General features: G+C 53.6%; 1 protein-coding gene across 1 annotated transcript in view; it reads left to right on the top strand.

The window, feature by feature from the left end:
- The first annotated feature begins 218 nt into the window (after positions 1–218).
- The window catches only part of ZNF609 (zinc finger protein 609), a 73,724-nt gene continuing 48,287 nt past the window's right edge, over positions 219–25,655 (top strand). Inside the window, exon 1 of the mRNA XM_026068330.1 lies at positions 219–1,093. Coding sequence (XP_025924115.1) covers positions 347–1,093 — 747 coding nt within the window. The 5' untranslated portion in view covers positions 219–346. The remainder of the gene's footprint in view (positions 1,094–25,655) is intronic.

Here is a 25,655-nt window from a genome sequence, read left to right as displayed (position 1 = left end):
TGAGGAGGGACCTGGCACATATCTGCCGTGTAGGGACAACCGAACCCAGGTCCCTTGATGGTACATGAGTGCAGGCCTCTTCTGCCTGCACATGGGTGTGCTAACAAGGGCTGGTCCGCAGCAACAATTGAAGCACGTTTGCCTTTCTTGAAAAGTTGTTGGATGCATCTGGGACTGTTCGCATGTAACATTCTTCTCTTTGCTCTCCCTTGCAGCAGCGATGCCGTCACCTGGGCAGACCCCGACYGCTGGAAGCCTGAGGACATAGGTGCAGCTGCTGCTGTGGACCCGAAGGGTGTGGAGGCAAGGAAGAGCCTTGAACCGTGAGGGAGCCGTTAACTCTAAGATGTCCTTGAGCAGCGGAGCTTCCGGAGGGAAAGGAATTGATGCGAACCCAGTTGAGACGTAYGACAGTGGGGATGAATGGGACATTGGAGTAGGGAATCTCATCATTGACCTGGACGCTGATTTGGAGAAGGATCAGCAGAAATTGGAAATGTCGGGCTCCAAAGAGGTGGGGCTCCCAGCACCCAACGCGGTGGCTACCCTGCCTGATAACATCAAGTTTGTGAGCCCAGTGCCAGGCCCACAGGGCAAGGAGGGCAAGTCCAAGTCGAAAAGGAGCAAGAGTGGCAAGGACAGTGGCAAGCCAACCCCAGGGACCTCCTTGTTCACTCCCAGTGAGGGAGCTGGTGGCAAGAAGGAGGCTCAAGGACGCTCTGGGGACAGCGCAAACTCTGGTGGCTTGGTGCCTGCCGTCACCCCGAAGGGCTCGGAGAAATCGGCCAAGGCATCTCGCAGTGTGGCCGGCTCCAAGAAGGAGAAGGAGGGCAGTTCATCCAAAAGCAAGAAGGAAAGGAGTGAGGGTGCGGGGGCTCCATCGGAGAAGGAGCCCAACGTACTGCAGCCCCTTGCCCTGGCTGTGAGGGTGGGACAGTATGATGGGGGCCAGGGGACAGAGCCTGCTGCTGCCGAGCAGCTTGGGAGTATAGCTATTGACACAGGAGCTGCACTCAATCCCTTGGGAGTTAAGTCGGAACTGGAGGATGGGGAAAGTGAGTGCCGGCAGCTGAAAAAGGTCAAATCGGAGAAGGTAAGAGAGATTGCTGCGTTGTTTGTGGGCGGGTGGAGGCAAGGAGTTGCCACTTGACTTTGGCAGCTGCTCCAGCTCCCTGCTTTGGGATGTGCCACAGTGCGTGGCGAGGGAGTGGGAAGTTACGCTGGAACGGCGTGTCTTTGGAAGTGCGAGGCAGTTTGCAGCACCCTTGGGTGCTAACAGTAATTTATGTGGCAGGTTCTTTCTGCTTCTGTCGAGAAGACGACTTGGTAGTGCGACGTGCTGGGCTCTGGAAGCAGTGATGGGAAGGCACTGTGCAAGCGGAGTGCGGCTTCCAGGAAACCCATGCCAACCAGTTACACTGTGTCATTGTTCATTTAGGTACAATCCTGTCATAACCTAGAGGAATACGGTTTCTTCGGTTCCTCGTTGAGTCATGAGGATTCAAGTGTTAGGAATCTCTGGCAGGAATGTAGTGTACCTGCAGAGCACCGGAAGCAATACCCCAGCCCACTGGGGGCCGTGGCACATGATGGTTTTGTGTGGCACCCTTTGGAGGAAGCCAAGTGGCACTGAGGGCTCTCAGGAGAGGCAGCGGAGGAAGGGGGTCTGTACGTTGAGATGGTGAAGAGCTCTGAGCAGAGGGTTGCAACCCGGGCTGATGGCCTAAGCCATGGCCTGAGCCTGATGGCCACAGTTGTGCTGTGCAGGGTCTGTGCGCCTCGGATTTCTGCTGCTCTGCAGGAAGCGTCCAAGCTAGCAATGAAGACAAGGTGCTGGCTGCAGGTAGACAGGGTCCTGTCCTGTTTCTGTGACATCTACAGCTCCTGGCAGAGCAGGGCAAAGCAGTTCTCTGATCCATTGGCTACTACACTCTGCTTCATGTTGGCCTCATCTTGTGTGTCAGTGATCCCTGTAGCTCCCAGAGGAATTTATTTCTCTGTAGTTGCATCATTTGCAGAGAAGGAGACTTCAATGTGTTAGTAAATGTGGGATCTGTGTGGGTGTACAAGCAAGTACAAGGTGCAGGGATGACAGGAGGTACTGCCTTGCTTCTTGGTCTGCTGTTGGTACGTGGGCTTTGTCCCACTTACAGTGACAATCAGCCTCGGGTCATGGGGTTGCTGTGGGTGTTTTTTGTGTCGCTCCTTTGTGAACTTGCAGCAACGCGAGACAGTGCTGATGGCTCGCGGCAAGGCTGTGCCGCAGTTGGACAGGAGCAGCCTACAAATGCCCTTGTCTCTTCCAGGTTGCTGGGGGTACGAAAACTCTGGCCGCTCCTGCCGGTGGAGTGTGACTGGTCCTGCAGCCAGTTGTCTTAGCGCTGCATGGTGACGGGGGTAAATGGCTGTCTTTCTCGGGAGCAGTTTGAATGTTCCTGCGCTGGGTGACTGTGGAGCAGAGCGGTGAAGCAATTTCTTTCTGTGGCCGCTGGAGCGGCAGGTTGGTTAACTTGTCTCTAGTAATTGCAGTGGCTGACATGATTTCTGCTAGCGAGCGTGGATGAGGGAGCCCACAGTGTGCCTGAATCTGTTCAGACTTGGCTAGAGAAACTCCTCCAACGCCCGTGTTCCCCTTGCTGCCCTACGTCTGCAGCAGGCCTTGGTGCGCGTGTGTGGTGTTGCTGATGTGGGCCCGCAAATCTGAAGCGTCCGAGTGTTAGCTATGTGCCTGTGGGTCAGGGAGAAGGGTGCACAGCGCAGTCCTGGCTTTCTGTCTGGGTGAGTGGAAGTTGATGCACGTGTGGTGAACGCTGTGAGCATCTGGAGTAGCTTCGCTCTATTGCTGTGAACAAATGCTTCAGCGTTGGGAGGAAGGACTGTGGGAACTGCGGGGTATTGGATGTGTGCTGTGGTGTTTGCCTAGCTGCAGCCGATGATTCCCCAAAAGGAGTTCTGCTGTGTACCCCATCTTCGGTTTTGGCACTGGGGTCTTGGCTATTGGGAAATAAGAGAAAAGTAAATAAAAATGCAGAGAGAAAAGCGCTGGGCTTGTGCCCTCTGTTTTGATGAGGGATCTAAGGCTTTTTTCTCAACAAGCTTTCATAGCGGTGTTCACTTCTATAGGGTTATCCTGATGGACAGCCATAAAAGCTTGTCCCTTCCAGCAGCTGTATGCCTTTCCAAACTGGTATAATGATGTTTCTATCTCCAAAAAGATAGTGTAAAACATGAAAATGTAGAGAGAAGGCTGGAGAGGATGATCACTTATGGGATGGCTCTGTAAGAGAAGCTACTACATAGGTCAGTACTCTTCAGCTTGGGAAAAACACTCCTGGGGCAGTTGGTTGAAACCTGTAAAATCAAGGAGTGGCATGGAGAAGGTATGTTGTTTCATTGTCCTTTCCAGCAGGAGATCAAGGGTGCGTTGAATGAAACTGGGAAGAGGAGCAGGTGCTTTTTTGAATGATGAATTCGTGGAATTCCCTGCCGCAAAGAGGTGTGGATGCTGGCACCTGGATGGGTTCGTGGAGGACGAACCCATTGAGGGCTCTTGCAGGGCAGCATCTGTGACTTGGAAAAATCCCTGAAGGGGAGGTGGAGCCTGGGAAGAAGTTGGAGGAAGTATCACTACGTACTTATTTGTGTTGTACTCCTTCCCGCTGTGAACTGCTGGCAACTGTCAAAGCCAGCACATGAGCTGGCTGGACCTCTGGTCTTATCCAGTATGGCCTTTCCTGTATTTTAATGTTAAAGACTTATTTCTTTCACTGAGCTGCAGAAACCCTCCATGGCATCAGCCATCTTATTGAGGTAGAAATGCCAAAATAAGGTACAGATTTTGAGGGGAAGGGGAACAAACATTTCTATACAGTTATACCGTGAGGACAGTTCTGCCATTTCATTTATCCTCATTCTGGTAAGACCACGTAGATGAAGGGCACAGCCTGAGGGGTTTGAGCCCTGTTTTCAAAAGTGACTTAAGTGTCTGGGTCTGAAGGAAAGTGCGTAGGGTTTGGGCCCAGTAGGAAATGTTGGTTGTGTTTCCTTGGTCTCCTGGATGTACGGTCGCCATGTGAAGCATTAGATAGCTTAGTTCAAGCTGGCAAAGCCGGGGGCGAGGAGAAGAAAGGCGCTCCTAGCGGCAGACTGTTGCGAGACTGGCGTCTGCACGGCAAAGCGGGGGAGAAACCAGTTTTATTGCTTGAGGAACAGCCTGAGGATGGGCAGATGGCCGGGCAGTGTGCTTGGTGAGGAGCGCGGCCATGAGCCGCTCTCCCAGGTGCCTGGCAGTCGATGTGAGGCGCTGAGCTGCTGCCTTCACCCCGTGAGATGCAAACCTCTGACAAGAGTGGATGGACGAACCTGGGAGGAATGAAGGGCCACAGTGGGGAGGCTGGAGGGGCCAGCTCCTGGTACGCAAAGCCTGGAGAGAAAACAGAGTGAAGGTGAGCTACGTGCTGGCTGTGGGTGAGCAGCTCCTTTGGGGAGTGTGGTGAGGGGACAAAGGCAGCAGGTTCCTGCAGGCCTGGGGGCAAACCCCACTGGGAAGTGAGAAGCTCGCTCAGACCGAAACGGGAAGGGCTGCAGAATGACTCAGTCCCAACCTCTGCGCTCTCACAGCCTGTCCTCTGCTTAACCCTGTGTTGCTGCCGGTGCTGTTTTGCCTGCGGTGCCCTGGGCGGTGAAGCTAGTTTCTGTCTGGTGACGAAGAGAGGGGAAAGACCCGCTCTTCCTCTGCCTCTTCCAGCCCACGGTGAAGAACATGCCTGTGCCATGCTTGCAGGCTGAGCAGGCAGCTTCCAGCCAGGAGTTCTTGTTACATCTTCTTGGCTGGATTAAAGAGCCCTTTAGCATCTAGTATTTTTCCTTGACAAGGTACTTCTGTGCTATAGTGGGATTGCCTTTTGCCCCTCCTCCCTCTTTTGTGCTCTTTGCGTAGCTCGCTGTAGGGTTTTTGCAGCCCTTGAGTCCTTGTTGGATGTACGAGAAGAGCCTTTCTTCAGGTCTTCAGCATCCTTTCCCAACCGCAAGCACTTGGAGCTGGCGCGCTGTGTCTGCAGGTAAAATCGCCCTCCCGCGCACTGCTGCGTGTTTGCGGCGTGGTGGAGCCTGTGCGGTATTTCACTGGCGTGGCCAGACGTTGCGCGTGGTTGCTACTTCCTGGTCTCAGTGCTGTGCTGGATGCCCCCAGTGACCCAAACATTTGCTTTTAAGGGGTGTAACATTGCTCTTAGCTGCGTTTGGACTTCCGTTGTGGAGTGTCCTGGGCCTCTTACTTACCCTCCTCTGGCCTTGATATCATCACCAGTGATAATTTTGGCAGAGGGGACCGATCGTGCCAGCGCCCATTGCGAATAACCCCTGCTGAGGGCATCCCCCCTCGCTTCCCGGGGTGTGTTGGCCAACATGAGGACCGTGTGCTCTGCTGGGGTTTGTCCGGATGCAGTTCAGTACTGAGCAGATGCCCTCAGCAGCTTGCTGCTTGTGTGTAGTTTCTTATATCAACCCAAACCACCATTCCCTCAAAGGATACTTGCGGGGGCAGGATTGGGAACTTCTTGGAGCAGAGAGTGGAATAAGCCTGCGCTGATTTGCCTGTGTCTGGTGTGTGCGGGCTGGCAATGGAGTTGGGCCTCGAATGTTCCCTTGGAGCAAGCCTTGGGCCTGCTGTGCTCAGTGCTGCCCAGACCAGAGCTGGGGCTCACGGAGGCGCTAGCATTTGGGAGAAAAAGGATGTTTTCGGGGAGAGGCTGCGCTCAGCCAAATGGCTGTGCGTGGGGGCACCTTTCTCCTGCGGGGCCGGAGCAGTGGCTGTCGGGGCGGCAGAGGATGGGCCGTGCACCTGCCTGTCGCTGCCCTTCTGGCTGGCAAGGGCAGGCCCTTGCCGTGCTCTCGCTGGCCCCGGCAGGGCTGCTCTTTGCCCGAGCTTGCCCACGCGCCGTCCGAGCAAGAGGCACATCCCTGTGCGCGGGGGGCCTGCTCCATCAGCAGCACAGCCCGCCTGCCCCGCGCCTCCTCTGGTGGCGGCGCGCTGGGGCAGACCAGGCCCTGGCCGGGGGGATATTAAGCATTAAACAAAAGAGCCTCCTGGCTCTTGGCTGCTGCTCCGGCTTTGTTTTGATTGAGAGGTGTTCAGCAGGAGGAGGGCGTTTTTCCTGACGAGCATCCAGATGTGACGCTGCTGCAAACAAGGAAAAGGCAAACAGAAGCCACTGGAGACTCGGCTCTTCGGAAAACCCGCTTTGTGTCACGTGCGTTGCTGTTTTGGGCAACGAGGAGGGTGGATTTGGTCATGTCCCCTGTGGGAGTTGGGGCAGAAGCCTCCAATGCACGTTTGCTCTGCATTTCCGCTCCCAAAGACAGTGTAATTCTGTATTCTGTGTGCACCAAGGCAGCTCCTTCGCGATAATCCCTTGCTGTTGCTGACCTGGTGGCAAGGGAACATTGTAAGGTGGGGGATGCTGCAGCAGACAGGCTAGAGAGCCAGTGTGAAAATATGGCTGTGGCTCCTTAGCACATGTGGGAAGACAATGTGCTATGTTGGTGTTTGAAGGTGGCATTCGAGTTGTGGCTGGGAGGCGATGGAGGAGAGATGGTGGTGGAGGAGGTGGAGTGGCAAGCTACACTGTGCTGCTGGCAGCTGCAGCCTCCAAAGCCACCCTCTGCCTCTCCTGATCGTACTCCCGCAGTGGCTCCTGCTAAGCAGGTGTCTTGGAGCCGGTTTCCAAGCCGGGTGCGCTCTTAGGCTGTTGCAATAGTAGGGCTGCTGGCTTCTTGACATGACTGCAATGCTTTACTTCATCCATCTGGAAGGATAGTCATTTTAAGAGATGGTAGTAGCTGAGCCTCCAACATGAGTATTCCTGAAAATGTTTCCTTGCTTTCTCCCTGCTGCCACTGTCTTGTACAGCAAAGTTTACAATGCAACTTTGGTCTCGCCTAGGCTTTTTTTACCCAGATCTTCCTCCCCGAAACCCTTAGGGGCAGACCTGTATAGTGTCTATAGCGTCGCAATCTGAACGGGGTCCAGGATAGCTCCCCAGTGCTGGCTGTCCCTATGTCCCATGTCCCAAACTCATCAAATGTCTTAGTTGGAATCAGAATCTGGCCGTTTTTGGAAGTAATTAGGTTAGGTGGTGGGGAGAGGGTTGAGGATGGGGGTAGGGATAAAGGGACCCTTGTATGACTTCTTTCCTTGGAGAGATGAGAGATCTGCCCAGAACGTAGTAGCTCTGTTGGGATCCAAGCACAACAGGAGATGGTTGTGGGCCCCTTTTGGGCACCTGTTATATTTTGCACAGTTGCTTGGGATCTTGTGTGTCCTTGTAGCTTTGCCTCTCAAGGAGAGATTCACGGGCTGTGTAGAGCCTGGAGACCGCCATGGGCTAGGTCCCTGACCTGTGGGCGGGGACTGTAGGAAGCAGTGCATTGCACATGGCTTTGGAGGTCCCACTGATAGTCCTAAGATGCTGCTGTGCTTCATCCTGCTGGCAGATGTAAGCGGCTCCATCTCTGCCGTGGTCTTGTCTATCCTGGTATCCCAGCCGTCATCAACTGCTTGCTGTCCCTTAGTGCTTGTCCTCTTCTCCTTCACTAGCTGATGATGTAAAAAAGCAGCACAGTAGATTCATATTGCTCCTGGCCCTCTTCTAGCTCGTTGTCCAACTCAGTTGTCCATGTGTCAGTCTTAGGACTTTTTATTTCACTGTCTACAGCAACTGTTTGCATCTTGCTTTGATACCGAATGGTTAAAATGGCTTCTCTGCCCTAATCTGCAGAGCTCCCTGAGGACCAGAGCAATCGGCAGCAAAAGCGGTGAGCCTGCGTGCCCATCTGTAGCCTGCTGGGCTCGAGGCAGGTGGAGGTGTGCAGCTCCTCGCTGGGTCGGTGGGAGCGTATGCTGTCTGCAGAGCACGCTGCGGGCCAAAGGGAGGGCCCTTTTCGGCAGCTGTAATAAATGCGTGTCCTGGAAGATGTGGGAGCTGCTGCCCTGCTACCTCGTTTGTGGGAGATGTTGGCGTTCAAAGCATGTTTCTGAGGGCTGCCAGCGGAGATTTGGTCTCTTAGCATCTGTGTCACTCTGATATTGCTCAGCCGTGGCATCACAGCATTTTCCAGAGCGCCTTCTGTGCTTGTTGCTGTCTGCAGCAAAAAAACAAAACAACCTTCCTGTCTCAAATGTCAGAAGTTTCCCTCTGCTTGCTAACGTGCCATACAAGGCGAGTGGCTTAGGCAAAACCAAGGCTGTTCTGACTCGAGACTCGTATCAAGCCAAATGAGATGAAGATGAAGAGGGCCATGCGAGGTAGCGTTTTTGGAAGTGTCTCCTAGCTTGGAAGCACAGTCGCCTCATGCGAGGCAGAGCAGGGAAGCGGCTTTGCACGGTTGTCCCAGCCTCGTGCTCCAAATACACGCTTGTAACTAGGACCAAGAGGCTTGGAAAGCCGTTGGCACCAACAGCTTCGTCATACGTGGGCAGCGTCCATCATCGTGGGTTTGCTTGATCGTGGGGCTGGAGCGTGGGAGGGAGGCCCTTCCAGCGCAGGCGTTTCAGTGATAAGGCTCCTTGCTTTCGCAGCCCCCTTGAAGGTCTCTTCAGCAGAGAAAAAAAGCACGAAAGCTGGTTTTTGCTGAACTCGGGCTTGCCGCCGCCTTTCGAGATGCGCTTGGGGAGAGGCGTTCCGCTTCCGGGCAGGCAGAGGCCAAGACTTTTAGGCTTTCAGCCGCTTCCCGCTCCTTGCTCTGCGGGCAGCGGCTCTTTCCAGGGAACGGCAGCTGGAGCCGCTTTCCCGATGCGAGCCAAGCTGGCCGAGCAAGCAGGGCCGAAGGCTTTCCGGGAGGCGGCAGCGGGGGAGCGCGCAGCAGCAGCAGCTGCTGGCTCTTCCCAGCTCCTCTCGCTGTGGTTTCCTTTCCCTGGCCATGCTTGAGTAAGCCGCCTCCGGAGCTGCTGACAGGGCTGTGTTTGGAGGCCTTGGAAATTACACTGTTCGTTTCCTTATCGTCCCCTGACCTGCAGCGCGGAGCCTTCTGGTGCAGGAACAAGGCAAGAAAGGGGCACGCAGCCAACATGTGTCAAGAGCTACAAAGGAGGAAATTGGACTTGTTCACTTAAAACCATGGGGTTAGTCTTTGAGTTTTGGCTCCTACTGAGAGGTTATTTATATGTCTCTTTTTTTTTTTGTTTTGTTTTTTTTTTTAACTGCTAGATGAAGCAGGCTGCGAGTTTCAGCTGATCCCACCTCTGAAGATTTTCATAACCCAGGCAGGGGAAAATTGCATCGCCTCCCGTTGCGTTCCCCAGTTGTGTGTTTGGGTACGAGCTGGCGGCGGGAGCGTTCGGAAGGACCGGTGAAGGGGGGCGAGTTAGCTTTGACACATTGCTCATTCGCGTTGCCAGATCCGGTTTCCTAGCTGAGCAGGCCTTCGCGTCGGAAACGCAGCCCTGTCTCTGTTGGATGGACGTTGCCGGCGCCCTGGAAACAAGGACCTGCGGCTCCCCGTCAAGGGCATGGCGGTACAAACCAGAGTTGCGCCGCAAGAGCGGAGAAAACAGCTCCGTGTTTGTGAAGCACGAGAGCAGAATGACAATACAGGGAAGAGGAGGACGAAAGAGGTGTAACAGCTCCTCGTCGACTGGGTTTACACCGGTCGCACGCTGCTTCCTTGGCTCGGAAAAGCTATAAATCCGCTCCATTGTGCGCTCTGCGGCTCCCCAGACACTTTGTGATTAGAGATTTTGATGAAAAGGCCAGCATGTGACCTATCCTGCTGACTCATGTGCCCAATTTCTCCTCCAAAGGAGACTTTCTTAGCAGATGGTAACTGCTTGAGATGGGTCAGATTTTGAGGCTAACTGGCTTTGGTAGATTCTCTTGTGTTTGTTGCTTTGCTTCCAGGCTGGCGGTGGCTGCTTATTAGCCTAATGACCCCTGTTACACAGGACCATTTATCTGGCTGAGTGAGATTTCTTTAAAGCGAGATTCTTGCATCTCTAGCACTGTGCAACCCCGAAGGCTTCAAAACTGGCGAGCTGCTCTCACAGCCCTTACGGGGAGCTGATGCAGGGGGAGTGTGCCAGGAATAATCCACTAATGAGCAAATCTGCTCCTCCACCTGGCAACCGTGGAGGCTACTGAAGAGGGCTGTGGAGCAAAGCAATGCCTGCTTTTTTTTCCCCTTCCTTTCGCTTTTTAAGGCTGGCTTGCTTTTGAGGGCTTTCCACCTTTTCCAGGTTTCCTGTGAGCACGGCGTCTTCTGTGCCACTAGCTTCCGAATGTTTGCCGTGCAACCGCGGCTCTGCATTCCTCTGTGGCTTCTCTGGTGTAGGATACTTCAGTCTTCATGGTGAAGCTGTGAAATCAGTCTTATCTGTAAGCATTTAGACCAAGTACAGAAAGCCTTGGAGATGGTTTTGGCAAGAGGTGGCCAGAAAGGCTGGGGCAGCCCACGAGGGCAGGAGGCGCCCCAATGTGAACATTTGGTGGGATGGTTGGATGAGATGATAGGAGGGAGCACCTCTCACATCCCCACACGTGGGAAAAGGAGGGGAAAGGCAGCTGGTGGTTGCGCCAGCCTCTCTGGGGTGCTTGTGCCAGGTTCCTTGCAGAACGGGAGACCTCGTGTGGCATTGGGCCCCTTGCGGCGGGCAATGCCTGGGAATGACTTTGCTGCAGGGAGAAAGGCAGCCCGAAGGAGGGGTGTCAGCCGGCCCATCTTTGATCGCCACTGCGTGCGGGGTCCCCCAGAGAGAGAGAGAGAGAGAGAGAGAGAGAGAGAAGCCTCTGAGCCCAGCGTTGGCACTGTGGGCAGCACAATTACCAGTCCTCAGCCAGCCCGTCTTTGTCTTGGTGGGTTTTTTGTTTGTTTTTTCTATTCTGGCCGGGAGAGGCGCAGACCGTCTCTTTGCGAATGAATTTGCTTTGTGCGCTTGTCCCTGCGTGTGAGTTTTGTCTCTTGGCTGGCTCTGTATTCCCATGTTCCTCAAAGCCCCTTCTAAAGATGTTCCCAGCCACCGCTGAGCAGAGCACAAAGGCGCTCGGCCTCCTTCCGCTTCCTGCTGCCCTTGGCTGCCGAGACGCCCGCGACACCAGCAGATGCTTTGCTCTCGAGGCCGGTGGGAGACCTGGTGCCACGCTTGAGCGTCTCCTCGGTGCTTGCCTGCTCGGAGGATCCTTGCTCTTCGGGACCTGAAGTCCTCAGAGTGATGCCTTGGCTGGTTTCAAGGGAAAGCCTGGCCAGATCTTCTAAGCAGCTGAAGTCGGAGGGCTGGAGGCACGCAGCCCGAAACGGGGCAGGGCTGGGAAGAGCGCGCTGGGCTCTGAAACGATTTAAAGATATCTGTAGTCTGATGATGCGTTGTATTTGGTGACAACATCTGCTCAAGATATTCCTGTCGCTGTTACTCATTCCTGCCTACGAACCAGATCGGGGAACTGATCTGATGTAAATAAACGCGCCGAGGATTTTCTAGGGTTAGCTCAGGTTACGCGCGGGCCCTGCGAGCGGGCACGCCGGCACGTTTGAGTGGGTGGGCACGCCGCAGCGCTGAGACGGGAGCGGTGGCAGGCGCGACTTCAACTGGGCACTGGAGATGGGGGCTCGCCAAGGGCTGGCGCGGCGGTGCTGTAACCGGTCGGGGAGCGCTTTGCGGCACTGCGCTGTGGGTGAGCGTAACCCAAGCCGAGTGACGGGGTGACGCGGGGCCGGGAGCCGTCTCTCCTGCTCGCGGGGTGTGTGCGATTCCTCCCCGCGTCCGCAGGAGCCTCCGTCTTCGTTTGTAAGCTCTTACTTAATTGGTTTCTCGTCCTCTGAGCTGACGGCGGGCAGCTCAGGGTGTGCTCCCAGCACCTTGCAACCGTTTTGCTCTCGTTCTGTCACTCTTCCTCCTCTTTTTTTGCCTGGATCTTGCTTCCCACTCCTCTGCTCCAACAGGAGCACTGAGCACCGAGTGCCCCGGGTGCTGCTGCTGAACCCTCCCTGCTGCCGGCCGTGCTCCCGCCCTCGGAAATGCTCCAGCTTCGCATCCTTTGGCTCACGTCTGAGCAGCCCGGGGCTGACGGAAAGGAAGGCTGCACCGCCAGTTGCCTGCTAAGGTCCGTGCAAGCGCCATGCGCTCTGAGGACCGGCGCTGACTAAACGGTCACGGGTCCTTCCCAGCACCTTGCGGCCTGGCCAAGTCGTTTGGCGGGGAGAAGCTAACTGCGGAGCTCTTTCATGGCGGGGTACTGCTGCGCGCTCCTCTCTGCTGATGCTGTGCTTGACGACGAAACTGGTTGACAACTGTACGTGGCTAGATTGGTCTTAAAATACGGTCTGGCCCTCGTCCGCTTGGGGTCTCTTGGAGTGGGCCGCACTGAATAACGCGGAGAGCAGCGAACTTCAGCTGTGGTTTGCTTCAGGCATTAAAGCCTGGGGGTTTAACCCTGGTCGTGCCATGGATTTTCTCCCATCTTGCCTCCTCTTGAGCGACGGGGTTGTGATATAACTTGAAGTGGTTTTGCTCAGGACTGAGAGGGGGAGAGGAGTTGTCAGGGCTCCTGGCTCCTGCTCCTGTTTTTTTCTTTTTTTTTTTTTTTTTTTTGGATGCAAGCACCAGAGCAGACGACTTCCTTCCTGTGCCTCTGTCTCTTCCTCGGAGATGCGGATCTGATGCTTCCCTGTTACGTGCGAGCGTTGCTCTGCTGACTTAGGTGGGGAAACCGCCTTGAGCTCGTGGGCTGGCAGGTGCTCCAGGTGGAGAAGGCGCAATTATAACTACAAATGCCGTGGTTGGGGTGGTGTGTTTTTTCTTTTTTTCTTTTTTTTTTTTTCCCCCAAGCCGGAGAGTGATTTCATTCCAGGAAGCTTGCTCCCCCAATTAGCTATGTAAATGCAATGTTGTGATTTTTTTTTTTCCCAGGTGCTATGCAAATGAGAGCTGTTCGCAGCCTCCTCTCTCGCCTTCCACCCCCCCTCCAGTCATTGAGATGCAGGTACGCTGCCTTCTGCGCTGGGAACAGCCCCGCTCAGCTGTTTAACAGATGGATGTTGCTTGTTCTGGAATGAGCCGCCTGCCTTCTGGCTGGCTGACTTCCTTGGGCAAAGTCCTCGGAAGACGGCCCCGACAGCTGGGAAGCCGCAGCTCAGTCTCCCCGGGGTCAACCCCGGCCCCTGCTGGGCTGGACGAGGGAGAGCTGCGCTGCTGGACCCTGGCCCGGTTGAGTCCCCGGGGTGAGCAGCTTCTCCATCTGGGTGGCTCGTCCATGGAGGGCAACGAGCAGAGGTTTTGGGTGTGGTGTTAGAAGCTCTGGGAGAAAGGGCTCGTTCCGTGCGCACGGTGTCCTGAAAATGCTGGGACTGCCAAAGCCATTGTAGGTGTGAAGATGTTACAGGCTCCATCTTAGGATGGGTCTGCACAGCGTGATGAAGGGGCCATGAGGCTCTTGCTGTCCTAAGCCGGGCATGGCACAGCCGTGCGTGCCGAGAGATGTGGCTAGCATGACTGCACAAGATCCAAGCTAGTATTTCCAGCTGGCCTGGCACTGCCCTGCCAACTTGTTTGGATCTAGCTCGGGATCTCTACCCACCCTCCCTTGCATGATGCACCTTGGGTCTCTGCTCTGGCGTGCCTAACAGTGTCATGGCTGGGTCTCCTTGACCTGGCAGACCTGCTGCTATGTAGCTGAGACGGGTCCTCTCCAAGGAAAAGGGAGCAAAGTGGTGGGAGAGAGGGTCAGCAGCAGGGCTGAGATACAGCAGTTGGACAAGGTAGGCTTGGGAGGGGAGAAGGTCAGGGCCAGGCTGTGCATTTTCGGAGGCCAGAGGAGATCTCATTTGAAGCCTGAAAAGGATCCTGTGAGCAGAGGATGGCCGGGTGCCAGGAAGCTCTTTGAGGTGGTAACGAAGTCGTCAACAAGAGCTGGCGGGTGCTGACAAAGTCTCTCCTGGCTTGGCTTGGGGGAGACGAGCCTATCTATAGGATGCCTTGTAAGTAGAAGGGTGTTTTAGCGTTTAAAGTGCTGTTTGCTGTTCTGTGGCTTGGAGGGGAGGAAGGCAACGTTGTGCATATCACAGACCTGAGCAGTTTGCTAACAGGAAGGCTTCTTTTTTTTTTTCTTTGCTTAGCATTTACATTTCAAGGTACAGGAACTCTTTAGCTATTTAGTGTTTTATGGTCTTCCAGGCTGGCTATTAATACTCCACTTTGTGTACAGGGTGAAGGGAGCTGGAGGGGCTGCGGCTTTGCAGAGGAGGGCCTTGAATGTTCCTTCGAAGGATACCAACCTTTTCTCAGAAGCCCTACGGCAAAGAGCAGAGCGTTGCTTAGCGGCCCTGGCTTGGTGGGGAGAGTTAAAGCCCTTGGCTAGCAGGGAGGCGGGATGATTCAGCTCTCGGGCTGTGCTCTGCAGCTGTATGTTAAGAGCTTCCAGGACTGGATCTTGCATTAAAAGAGCATGGGTTGCGGATGAAATCGCCCTCAAGTATGAGGGGTGGCCAGAGCTGCCGTGGCTTTGGGCTGACGAGCTCTGGTCAGTGCTTGGATGGTTCATGGAGGAGCTGTTTGCCAGCAAAGAGCTGGTGCATCTGCAGTGCAGGCAGGCCCTGCTGTCGGGCTCGCAACCTTGGCTCCTCTCTCCGCTCCATCATATGGTCGAGGATAGCGAGAGTTGCCGGTTTGCCCGGGATGGATGACCTGAGAGCTTCTAATAGGAGCTCAGACCGGTGCGTGTCCTGTTGGTGTGTTTGGGGACTGTGCCCCTCTCCGGGGGGGGTTTGGCGGGAGGGGGCATACGGCTTGCTCTCATTTTGGGCTTTCCGGGCTCGGGAGCTCAGTGTTGCCGCGGCTCCTGGAAGGAATGTCTCCCTCTGTAGGACCTTTCAAAGGTGGGAGGTGAGATGGAAAGGGCAGTGGCAGACTCGCACCTGGCTTCTCCTCCTGTTTGAACGAAGGCTGTTTTCAGGGTTCCCATTGCACCACTCCCATCCATACCTGACCTCCGCAGCATGCTTGGGCCCTCGGGTTGAGTACGTCTGCCTTCCCCCAGGCAAGGGGCTTTCCCCCACCTTTCTCAGGCAGGAGAAGCAAATGGTTAAGATGAGCATCACGTTTTTGCAGCGTCCTTATGGTCTCCAGTCTTTGGCCACAGGAACGAGAGCAACCAGACCTGCAGGTGCCTGTTTTTTCTGGGCGAGAGACCAACTGCTTCATCCTTCAGGCCACTGAGGCAGCCAGACTTTCTGGGCGAGGGGGTGGGGTGGTCCAATTTGGCGTGGATCCTGCATCAGTAGCAGGAAGCGCCGGTAATGAGAGTTCAGCCTGGCAGGGCTTTGGGCCAAGAGAGACATCTCGGGTTTTTGAAGCCGCAGTCAAAACGGAGCGTGTGGAGTCGGGCTGGGGCGAGGGGGGGTTTGGTAAACTGTCCGTTTCTGAGCATCGTGTCCCGTGTTCTGGTGCCACAAAGGCTTTGCTCATTGCCCGTGCGCTGCCCAGCGGCCTCTGGGATTTCTCCTCCCTGGTGAAGCTGTTCCGAATGCGGCAGTGAAGCAGCACACGGAGCAGCGGTGCTGCTTGGCCCATGCCATGTGCCTTGGTCAGCCACGCTGGCAGAGCGATTAGAGGATCGTATGGGTGGTGCCGTTGAGAAGCCCATCTCCAATTGATGGCCTGATGCGGGAGACGGGAAGAAAATCTCTTCCGATTTCCCATTGATCCTAACGAGCCTGCGCGTGGGAGACTCGCGTGGCCTGGCTGTGTCGGGGGGCTATTAACTCTGCCCCGCAGCGCTGATAGCGGGTCTGCTTTCCTTCTCGGCTCGAGGAAATCGAATAAGGGGAAAACCACTTAGGAGGGTTTTTAATCAGAACTTGGCAGGAGAATTTAAGGAAACCCAAGGAATCTTCTGACAGCTGCGCTCAATGCCGAGACTGCCAATGAGTGGAAGGTCAAAAATAGTGGTGGGGTAGGGGCTCCAGGTGCCTGTGTGGGTAGGGTTTTGGCTTCTGGCATGTTTATCCTGATTGCATCTTCCTGCCCCTGTGCTCCCTGTGTGCGAGAAGCAAGCAAATAAGCCTTGCTCAAAGCACTGGAGACTTGCCGTCAGCTGGAAATGAGGCAGAGCCTGCTGGGAGCACTTGCTGAAAGTCATCCCCTGCCCGCAAGCGATGGCCTTGCAAAGTGGGGAAATTGTGGGGTACAGTTGGATTTCTTCAAGAGGTTGTTGATAGTGATGTTAAATGTTTGCTGGAAATGGGAAGTCCTGGTGTGAGGTTCAAAGCACTCCTGAATAGCAGATGGACTCAAAATGAGGAGTGCGTTTAACTTAGGTTGCAGAGCCCGTGACCAGAAAGTCGGCAGAAAGGACGTCCCTTGGTTGGAGGACCCGTGGCTTGCGTCGCTGCGAGGCGGTGGTGATCTCGGCTCTCCGAACCCTTGTTCAGAGCTGCTTGCGAGCTTCCCAGGACAGCTTTTCAGCTGAAGCTTCTCATTTTTGGCTTTGGCTCAGCTGCAACTCTTTGTGAAATTGTATTTTGGAAAGTTTGATTAAAAATCCATTGAGCGGTGTGACTTGCTTGACCATTTAGGGCAAGGAGAGCTGTGGAAGCATTTTTTTGGATGTGTGTCCCACAGATGGGTAACCCAAACCAGCCTTTATCTTTCGATTCCAGGAGAGGTGAGCCTGTGGTTTCGGTATGAGCGCGAGCCTTGTGCTGCTGAGCCGAAACCCCCTGTTTGTACATTTGCAGAAGTGGTGTGCATTTGTAAACGGCTTTCCAAGGCTGCGTTGTGCTGTTGCTTTTTGTTTTATTGATATTCCAACATCTGGGCCGTTATTTCTAAATGTGCTTTCATCCAAGCAAAGGTTAGGGGAGTGAGAACCGTTCTGATAAACCTGCCAAAAATAATCTTTGCTTGAGACTAAGTACGGCTCTCAGTGCTTTTTCTTGGAAAATGTTTTGTATTACAGCACAGTGAGAAGCGGCACGAAGCCCCCAAATGTTGTAACCAGTTGTTCCTGCTGGAGGTTATAAGACTTAAATTCTCTGCCACCGTGTGTGGCTGTCACGTGCTTGGTGCCATGATCTAATGGTGGTCAGGGAAGTTTCAGGAAATTGTGGTGGAGGTGACTGAATCCTTGAAAGGAGGTATCTGAGTGTCTGTGGTCAAATTGATAGGAACAGTCTGGAACCCGCTAACAGGCGCATCCATCTTGTGCCGTCCGCATGATAGATTACTTTTGTTGCTTCAGGATAACATCTGATCCCATGACAAGCTGAAGTACCGAGTCCAATAGCTGGCATAGCTTTAGGTGTCAAGGAGGTGATAGCGACGGTGTGATGCAGATGATCTTTAAGGTATTGTACGAAAAGCCATTTAAGAAGAAGGTTGATGCAGTCTCAGAGTTGCGTTTGGTTCTCGAATGAGGAAATGCAGAGTTAAGCTGAATGCAGCAGCCTTAACTCTGCCCCCTTAGTCGTGTTCCTTATGGCAGTATTTTCACTAAAAATCACACGTCCGTATGCTGCGACTTTGTTTGACAACTACTGCGCGCTGAAAAGGAGCTGCACTTCTTCCTCGATGAGACATGTAGGTATATGTGGCATGTGTTCTCCTCAGAAGTTGTGTGGCCATGAAGCAAAATATGTTTTTAATGCCATATGCTTTGTGGGGGGCAGAGTTAGAGTTGCTGAACGAAGCTTAATGCTCTCTCTCCTGCCTCAAATGGGATTCAGTTCTGGCTTTGTGCTGTACGGTTCCTCATCCGAAGGAAGCTGGATTTGTTGTATTGGGGTCAGCCAAATGCTTTTTTTTAATTGGCAGTTTGCTCCTGAGCAGGGACACCATCAGAGAAAGCTGCTGTTAAGGTGCTGTTGAAGAAAAGCGTACTCTTAGGAGGACTTTCATCTGAACCTCTTGTTTGGTGGCTCACATATACCGTTAAGCCTTAGGGTTCCTGTTTGGTGTCTTGCTGAACGGGACTTCCCTGTTAACAACATCCGTGTCTGTTATGTCCTGTTGAGTAATATGCAAACCCAGGCCTTGAACGTGCTGCTGCTGGGGCTCGTTTAAAAAAAAACCAAAAAACCCGGCAACTTTGGAGGGAACAGGAGCAAAGCATGAGCAGGGGATGTCGGAGGCTGCTGATGACGCAGCAGCACGCGAGCGTTCGTGGCGCGCCGTAGCTCACCCTTATAATCGCAGGCGGAGGCCTGGGGTGGGGGCCCTTCTCTGGGTTCATCTTTTAGCATCGCTTCTTTACAACCATAAGGATTTAAAAACGTGCCTCCTAGCCTGGACTCCATGGACGGTTTGATACTCACCCAGCAAAAGTCTTCTCCGGGGGAGAGCGTGCTTGCTTGTGGGACCTTCCAAAGGCCCAGCTTGCATCTGGACAGCTGAACGTGCCTGAGCCAGCGCTCGCTAGAGGAGCTCATGATGTTCCCTTGCACGATGGCTGGGAGCTGCTGCGTGGGGGCCTGTGGCTCCTACTGGGCAGCTGGGGATGGCAGAGGAAACGTGGGGCTGGACAGGGAGCCTGGCCCCGCAGAGGTGCTCGGGGACCTCCGGCTGGCTTGCAACGCAGTGGGCTTGCAGGGAGCCGTTGCTCCATCTGGGCCAAGAATTTGTAGGAGCTAACTGATCCGCCCTGGAGTTGGACTGTAATGCTGTTCTGATGTTAGATTTATTGCCGTTGGCAAGGGGTTGCTGGAGTGCCTGGTGGAGCTTCCTTGTGGGGCAAGTGCTGTTTGTTTTTTCTGGAGTGAAATTCGGATCTCAGTGTAGTGTTGCTCATTAGGGTGGTTTTTTCCTCCCTTTTTTTAAGTTTTAAAATTAAAATATTGCAGGTCTCGATGCTTCATCTTGTTTCTCGTTGATGCTTCATCTTGTTTCTTGCACAGGGAGGATCGTGCTGGGTGTATTTTTGAGCGAAGCACGATTGGTTTGGTAAGACGCCGTCTCTCTTGCTCAGACCCTCCGCATGTGTGCTTTTATCTATGTGTATTTTTCATTAACGCACTAGCAGTATGTGGCCTGCGTTTCCCGCGTGCTGTTTGATAGCCACGGGGCAGCGTGCAGCCTGGCGGGGTTTTGCTGCAAAGACGATGGCTGCTAGATCAGAACTGCTTCGACTTGGCCTTGCAGAGGAGCCACCGCTTTTCTCTTTCAGACAGAGGAGCTGCTTTTGGCTCACAGCTGGATCCGAGAGGTGACCTGTTTGAATCGCAGCGGGATGCAGGCTGCTGGAGCTTGGCTGCCTATGCGCATTCACTTGGCAATTGGGCTTCATCCTGGAAGGTGCTTATTTCAGAATGGGGCTCTCTTACCCTGCAGGTCTTCTCCCCGTGTCTAAGCCTGCCGTGTTGTCTCCGACTGCTTCAATGCCTCCTGTTAAACCTGCAGAAGAAGTGAACTCTGGAGGAGCTAAATTTGATTCCCCCTTTGGCTCTGCAGTACCATACTAGCAAAGCCCATCAGAAAGGTTGATCTAGCAGAGCTGCTGGTGCAGGGCGCTTGAAGCAGGGACGAGCTGGTTTGGGATTCATCTGTGAAGCAGGCAGATCAGCTAAGTAAAATGCTCCCTCTTCAAATGCCTCAGTGATTCCTTTCTGGCCTTCACCAAAGCCAACTCGCACACCAGAATGGCAATGTCAGGAGGCGTGTGCATGCTGAAGCCTGCTGGCATCTCAGAAGTTGCTGCTTCTTAAGCCAGGTGTGAAGAGTAGTGACCAATGCCCTGGACAAACAAAGCTTCGTTTTGTGGCATTTGTTAAACCTGGGCTGTGCTGACCAGCTAGGTGGTCCTAAAATGAAAGGTGGTGTTTTCTTAGCTCCTACGTAAATCTGACTTGATACCAGATGAAGGGGACTGTGTTTGCTCTGCAGAGCTCCTGGGCAGCTGGTGACTACTCCTTGCACCCATAGCCTGAGGAGTCAGGTTGTGCCTGGATGAACCACTGGGATGTGTGGTCCTGACTTCCTCCCTGCTGCCCAGGAGAAAGCCAAAGCCACAGTTTTTCTTACTTGATGGCTGCTGTGTTGAGAAGGGAGCAGGGTACTTGAGGAGAGGAGGTAGTCTGAGATACTTGCTCCATTTTGATAGCTCCGGTCTTGCCCGTTGCCCTGTTCACCTAACAGCTCTACAGCCAGGTTTCAGGAAACAGCTCTCTGGACATAGCAGGTATTTGATTATGATCTCTTGGAAGATGGACAATCTCGCAGCAGAATTTAGGATAAAACTTCTTCCCAACACAAAGCTCAGAGCACATGTTCAGCCTGATCTTGGGCATGTGAATTTGTTTACCTGCTAATGTGGTTGTCAGAGCTTTCCTGCTATATGAGGAACTGGCCTGCCTGCTCCTGGACACTTCTTCCCATGCTGATGTTCAAAGGTTTGTGCAGCCACATGGGGAACTGGGTCAGGGAAACGATCCAGTTAAAAGCTACATCTAGCAAAACAAAACAAAATGAGCAGGTTTTAACCCAAGCAGGTTCCCAGGGCTTCTGGGAACATAGCACATCCTGCAAATGCATGTCCTGGCAAAAGAGAGATTTGGTGGGCCAGGGTAGGAATGAGCTGCTGTGGATGGATGGTGATGGGATGGTTTCTTTTGGTAGTGGTGCCGGTCCATGAAGACTTGCCAAGTGTGGCTTTTGTTGGTAGTCAGCCTTGGAGAACAAGCCCGAGACTCCTGCTGGGGATTCTGGCTGGTGAGGCTTCCTATTTTCTTCCTGGAAAGCCTAGACTTGCTCCTCTAAGGATGGTTTGGGATTTCAATGCTGCCACCACAGGTGGAAAGCCTCCTTTCCATGCTTTCTGCAGGCTCCTCCCTCTCAAGGGTGCAATGCAAAGGGCTGTGGGTGCAGGAGGGGAATGCCGAGCGCTGCACCGCACCCATGCCCATCCTTGCTGCCTGGGGCAAGGGGGGTTGCCTTCAGTAATCCCGAGTAATCCTTTAATCTGCATCAACACTGATAGGTATTAAAGCAGCAGATAAGATTCAGACCATGGCTTCAAGCTCAGCGATATCCCCACCCTCTCCAGCTAAATCTGTGCTGATTGTGCTTTCTCTTAAGGGGCAGGGCTCATTTGCTGAGCAGTTGAAATGGGTTGAGTGGGAGGATTAGTCGCTCCCAGCTGGAGCATGCCCTTGTCACTGGACTCTGGCTTTCCAGACAAGGCCAGCAATCCATCTACATATGTTCCTGAGCCCATCATGCTGGCTGGTGACCAGTATCTTACACTTACTAGAATGAACCCATCCAGTTGCACATTCCTTGGCGGGTATCCGGTCTGGAGCAGGAGATCTGCCTCCTGCTGTGTCTTCTCTGTTAAGTTTTCCTGGATATTAGTCCGATTTGGTTGCAAATGCTTGGTGCAGCTGAGCTTTTAGTAGGGAACACATGTGAAGCTTTCTTGGATCAGGCAGTGCTGCTGATCTGCAGTTACTTGCAGCCTGCTCCTCTGTAGCAGGATTTCCCTCTTACCCCATGCTGCTCCTCCAGACTAGGACTCCCACCACTGTGTCCTTCTCCAGGCCTTCTGCACTCTGTTCTCCCACAGCTTTTGGGGACTTTACTCGTGACCAAGTGCTGCAGTGCTCTTGCTTGTGCAGTATGTGGGCACCTTCCCTTTCCCAAGCGATTCAGGCTGTGTCCCAGTGCTCTCCCTTGAAGGTGAGACTCTAGAGCTGGCTGTCCCTAGGCTGCCACTGTATTTACTGGCCAACAAATGAAGGCTATTAATGGCAGGTGGAAGAGCAGCTCCTGGTTGAGTTTACCATCCAAAGCATGCTGTCCCTCATGTTTTTGCTATCCTAAGTTCCTCCCCCTTTCCCTATCCTCCTCTAGTTTCTCTCCATGTGCGTGGGATTGCTCCGAGTTTGCCACTGGTTCTCTCATCAGCAAAGCCACGGTTAATCCTTCCCTTAAATCCTTTAAGCTCTGAGCAAACAACCCCCTTTTTAAACTTCTAGCACGCAAGCTCTGCTGGGATGGAGCTTGGCTCACAAACCCAAGGTTTTATTTTTGTTCCTGGATCTTCAGCTTCCAGCCCCATCTTCTGCCAGCACTGGAGACTCTCCGTGCCATCGCTGCAGAATCTGGTGCAGTGGGTGGCTCGATTGCAGCATGACCTGCAGTGATATATCCTGGGTGTAAAAATTCAGGTTCCTAATTAGATAATGACAGGTTCCCTGGGTGCCATGTTGTTTGAAGTAGCTGGTGAAGGAGATTGAAGCTAAATAATGAATCTTAATGTGGCTGAGGCCTCACCCCTTCGAGGAGCCTTGTGTCCCACACAGCGTGGGATAGCATGTGTTAGCCTTGCTTCTGGTTTGTGTGGGCTAGACAGTGTGGCTCGGGGGAGCAATGAGGGCTGACACAGAGCTATTTAGCTGGTGAGAGTAAAGGGAGAGCTGGAAACCTGAAAGAAAGCGTTTGCTGTAGGAGTAGGCACACTCGGGTCTCTATACTGAAATCCCAACTCTTGTTTGATTCTTTCACTCTGTGCAATGATGATGTTGCATTAACAGTTTGGATCTTCTGGGCCTATTTATTCCTTCAAAACATAAGGTCACGTTGTTTTGGTCCATATTTTCATCGGTGATTAGAAGCTTTCAGTTACTGCATATCTTATTTTTGAGGATCTCAGAGTATCCACTCTCTGAAAATCGGCATCCTCTAAGGCATTCTGCAGAACCCAGGGGAGCAAAAATCAATGACTGCTGCTGAAATTCCCAGCCTTTGTATCTTGAATTTCTCTTCCATGTAATTTAGGTTTCCTCTCAAAACTCTGGATGAAATAAGCTTTAGAAGTGATGGGATTTTCATTGTACTTGCTCTCCAGGGCTGTTGAACAAGCACCATAAACCTTTTTGCACCCTTTCTCCCAAGGGGAGGAAAGGCCCTGATACTTCCTAAGGAATACAAAATGGCATCTTGTGTGGAACATTGGTGTCTGGGGATTACTGGGTAGAACAGAAGGAAGTTAAAAAGGTTAATGTAATGTTGGCACCCAGCAACGTTGAAAGCTTGTGTCCTTCAAGTCAAGATGGTTTTGCTTGGCAGCTCTTGGCTGGATCGGGTGCAGGCAGCCTCTCAGCTCTCTGCTAATCAAGCTGGTCTGACAGATCAAATTGGATTTGAAGGAACCACCGCATTAAAATTGCCAAAATTGCAACGTTGCTGTGCGTGCTGGGTTGGCGAGAGCCGGCGAGAGCACAAAGCAGGGTGAGTCAAAGGGAGGAAGAGGGCTGCGAGTCCACCTGGCCGCTCAGCCTTTGCACAATACAGCGACGTTGAACAAAGCCTGGTGAACGTTCAAAGGCTCTCAGAGCAACGTTGGCCGATGACGCCGCTGGGAGCGGAGACTGGCTGCCAGGCTGGGATTTGTGTTGTCTTTTAAAAAACCAGCGCGCTTGTTAGCGCAGGCTGGTTGTGAACGCCGTGTGGCTTGTGAGAGCTGAGCTGCAAACGCCCCTCTTTGCGCGCGGGGGGTACGTTGCTGCTTGCGTCTCGCCTGGCGGCGCAGGAGAGGAACGCGGGCACCGGCGGTTTAGCTTGGTGCTTAGGTGGCCCTGCCCCAACGGCGTGATTCATGGAGCAGCTGGCTGCACCTACGAAGCCCGTAATGCAGCGAAGGCCCCCGGGGCCGAATTTGGGGTGAGTCGAGGTGGGAGCTGGCTGCTCCCTGTGCTGCGGAGCGTAGCAGGTGTCAGGCAGCTGCGGGGTGGCTCCCATTAGAGACGCTCTTGCCTGCTGGTTGCCATCACTCTCTCCAGGAGCGCAAGGGAGGATCAGCCTGCAGGCATTACATGTTTTAATGCAGGCTGATGCGCTCGCTCACCTACCACAGGCAAGTAAGGGCTTGAACAAAAGCTGGTTGCCAGCATCTGAGTGGTTTTTTTTTTTTTTTTTTTTTTTTTTTTTTTTTTTTTTTGCAAACAAGCTGGGTGATCTTGGCTTGGCTGTTGGCACCGTGTCTTACAGCATATGACGGATAATCGGCCTGGCTCGCAGCCCGCGGAGGAGGCGAGGCTCCTATCAATATGTGACCTGGAACGGCACGTATTCTTTATAAATCACTGCCTGCTACTGCTGGTACTTCTCTTGCTTCGGAGGGATTTCAACATCCGTGGCAAAGTTAGCCGAGCGCGATGGCTCCCGTTTGCTGGGCGAGCACACGGAGGCCTGGGGCGGCGAGACGCTTGCGCGCCGAGTCTGTCCGGGGTGAGGAGGCAGGGCAGGCTTCCCTTACCGTCCCCTCCCCTGGTTTTATGCGATTTTGGAGGGGAAGGGCAAAGAAAGTGCTGCAGACCTGTGACACCGTTCACGCCTCTGCCTGAACTTCCTCACCACGTGGAGGCTGCCTCCTACGGACGAGGGGACTGTGGCCCAACCTGAACCAGTGGCCGAAGTCTTTAAAAGTCAAGGATTGCAGCCCCTTAGGGGGGTGGGCGAAGGATGATTTTTATGCCAGCTTTGCCTTGGCAAAGCTTTTGTTCCTAGTTGTTGCCTTGTGCTCAGCCTCGGGGTGCATCAGGGGCCCAACCCGCAGGAGTTGAGCTACCCAAGCTCCTGGTTGTTCTGCTTTGATGAGTAACTAACCGTCTTGGGAACAACCTGGTGCTGGAAGCGGGGTTTGTTTGTGAACACTAAAAGCTGATCCTTTTTCTCCTCCGTTAGAAATAGTGAAATCGATGAAGTAAAACATTCTGGCATCTCCTTTAGGGGTGCCAGACAGGCTCTTCCTGCAGGCTTCCACGGAGAGACACCTCTGCTCCTAGGTGAACATCACTTGCCAACTGGACGTTTGGGCCAAATCCTAAGTGGACATTTTCCGGTATGGAGTGAGTCATTCCTTTCCCCTCCAGCTTACCCGAATTTGAAGCGCAGCTTGTTGTGGGGAATTTTAAATCCAGCAAAAGGTTCGCTAATGAGCGCAAGGAGGGCTTGGGATCTGGCCCAGCACACGGGAAGGACTCTGCTTGCCTTGACCAATTACAGGAGCTGAATTTTGGGGTGTCTCGGGCTTTTGTGTGAATTGCCGAGGGCAGGAGAGGAATCGCTTGGCAGAGCAGGTGGAGTGTTAGAGATGTTGCATCCCGTCTCTTGGTGCTGCTACGGGAGCAGACGTGCTTGCAGCGCTTTCCATCCAGTGGGGATGGCGCAGCTTTGACTTCCCTTGATCTCGATAGGCTTGTTAATGAGTTGAAAGCCATTTTATGTTGCTGGATGAACTGCAGCAGGATTCACTCAGAGGGGCACAGTCAGGCCCTGAGCTTTGCGAGCGCTGGCAGTCGCTGGCCCTCGCTGAACAGAGCAAAAATTGTCGTATTGCTTTATGCCAACAGCAGGGCGCAGGCAAGCAGAGCTGCCAGCCTGCCTGCGCTCGGCTGAGCTCGAGGAGACCGCAGCCGAGAGGCTTGGCTGTCCTGGAGAGGGAAGTGGCAGCGAGCTGGGCTGGGGAGCCAGTTACGATGAAGAGGAGGCTCAGGCGAGAACGCCGCAAACCAGCTCGTGGACGATTCCTGCGGACGCTCTCCTTGTCCGTGTCCGACTTCCTTCCGAGGCCGGCTTTTCCTGCTGGGGATCTGATGTGCAGCTACTGTTTGATTCCCCTTCCTTTAAGGCTTTTGCTCCAGCTGTCAGTGCTGCTGCATTAAGGCTTTTTCTTAAG

This window comes from Apteryx rowi, unplaced genomic scaffold, assembly GCF_003343035.1.
Source record: "Apteryx rowi isolate R43461 unplaced genomic scaffold, aptRow1 scaffold_27, whole genome shotgun sequence".
Classification (NCBI taxonomy): Eukaryota; Metazoa; Chordata; class Aves; order Apterygiformes; family Apterygidae; genus Apteryx; species Apteryx rowi.
This window is presented reverse-complemented; position numbering and strand designations above follow the sequence as displayed.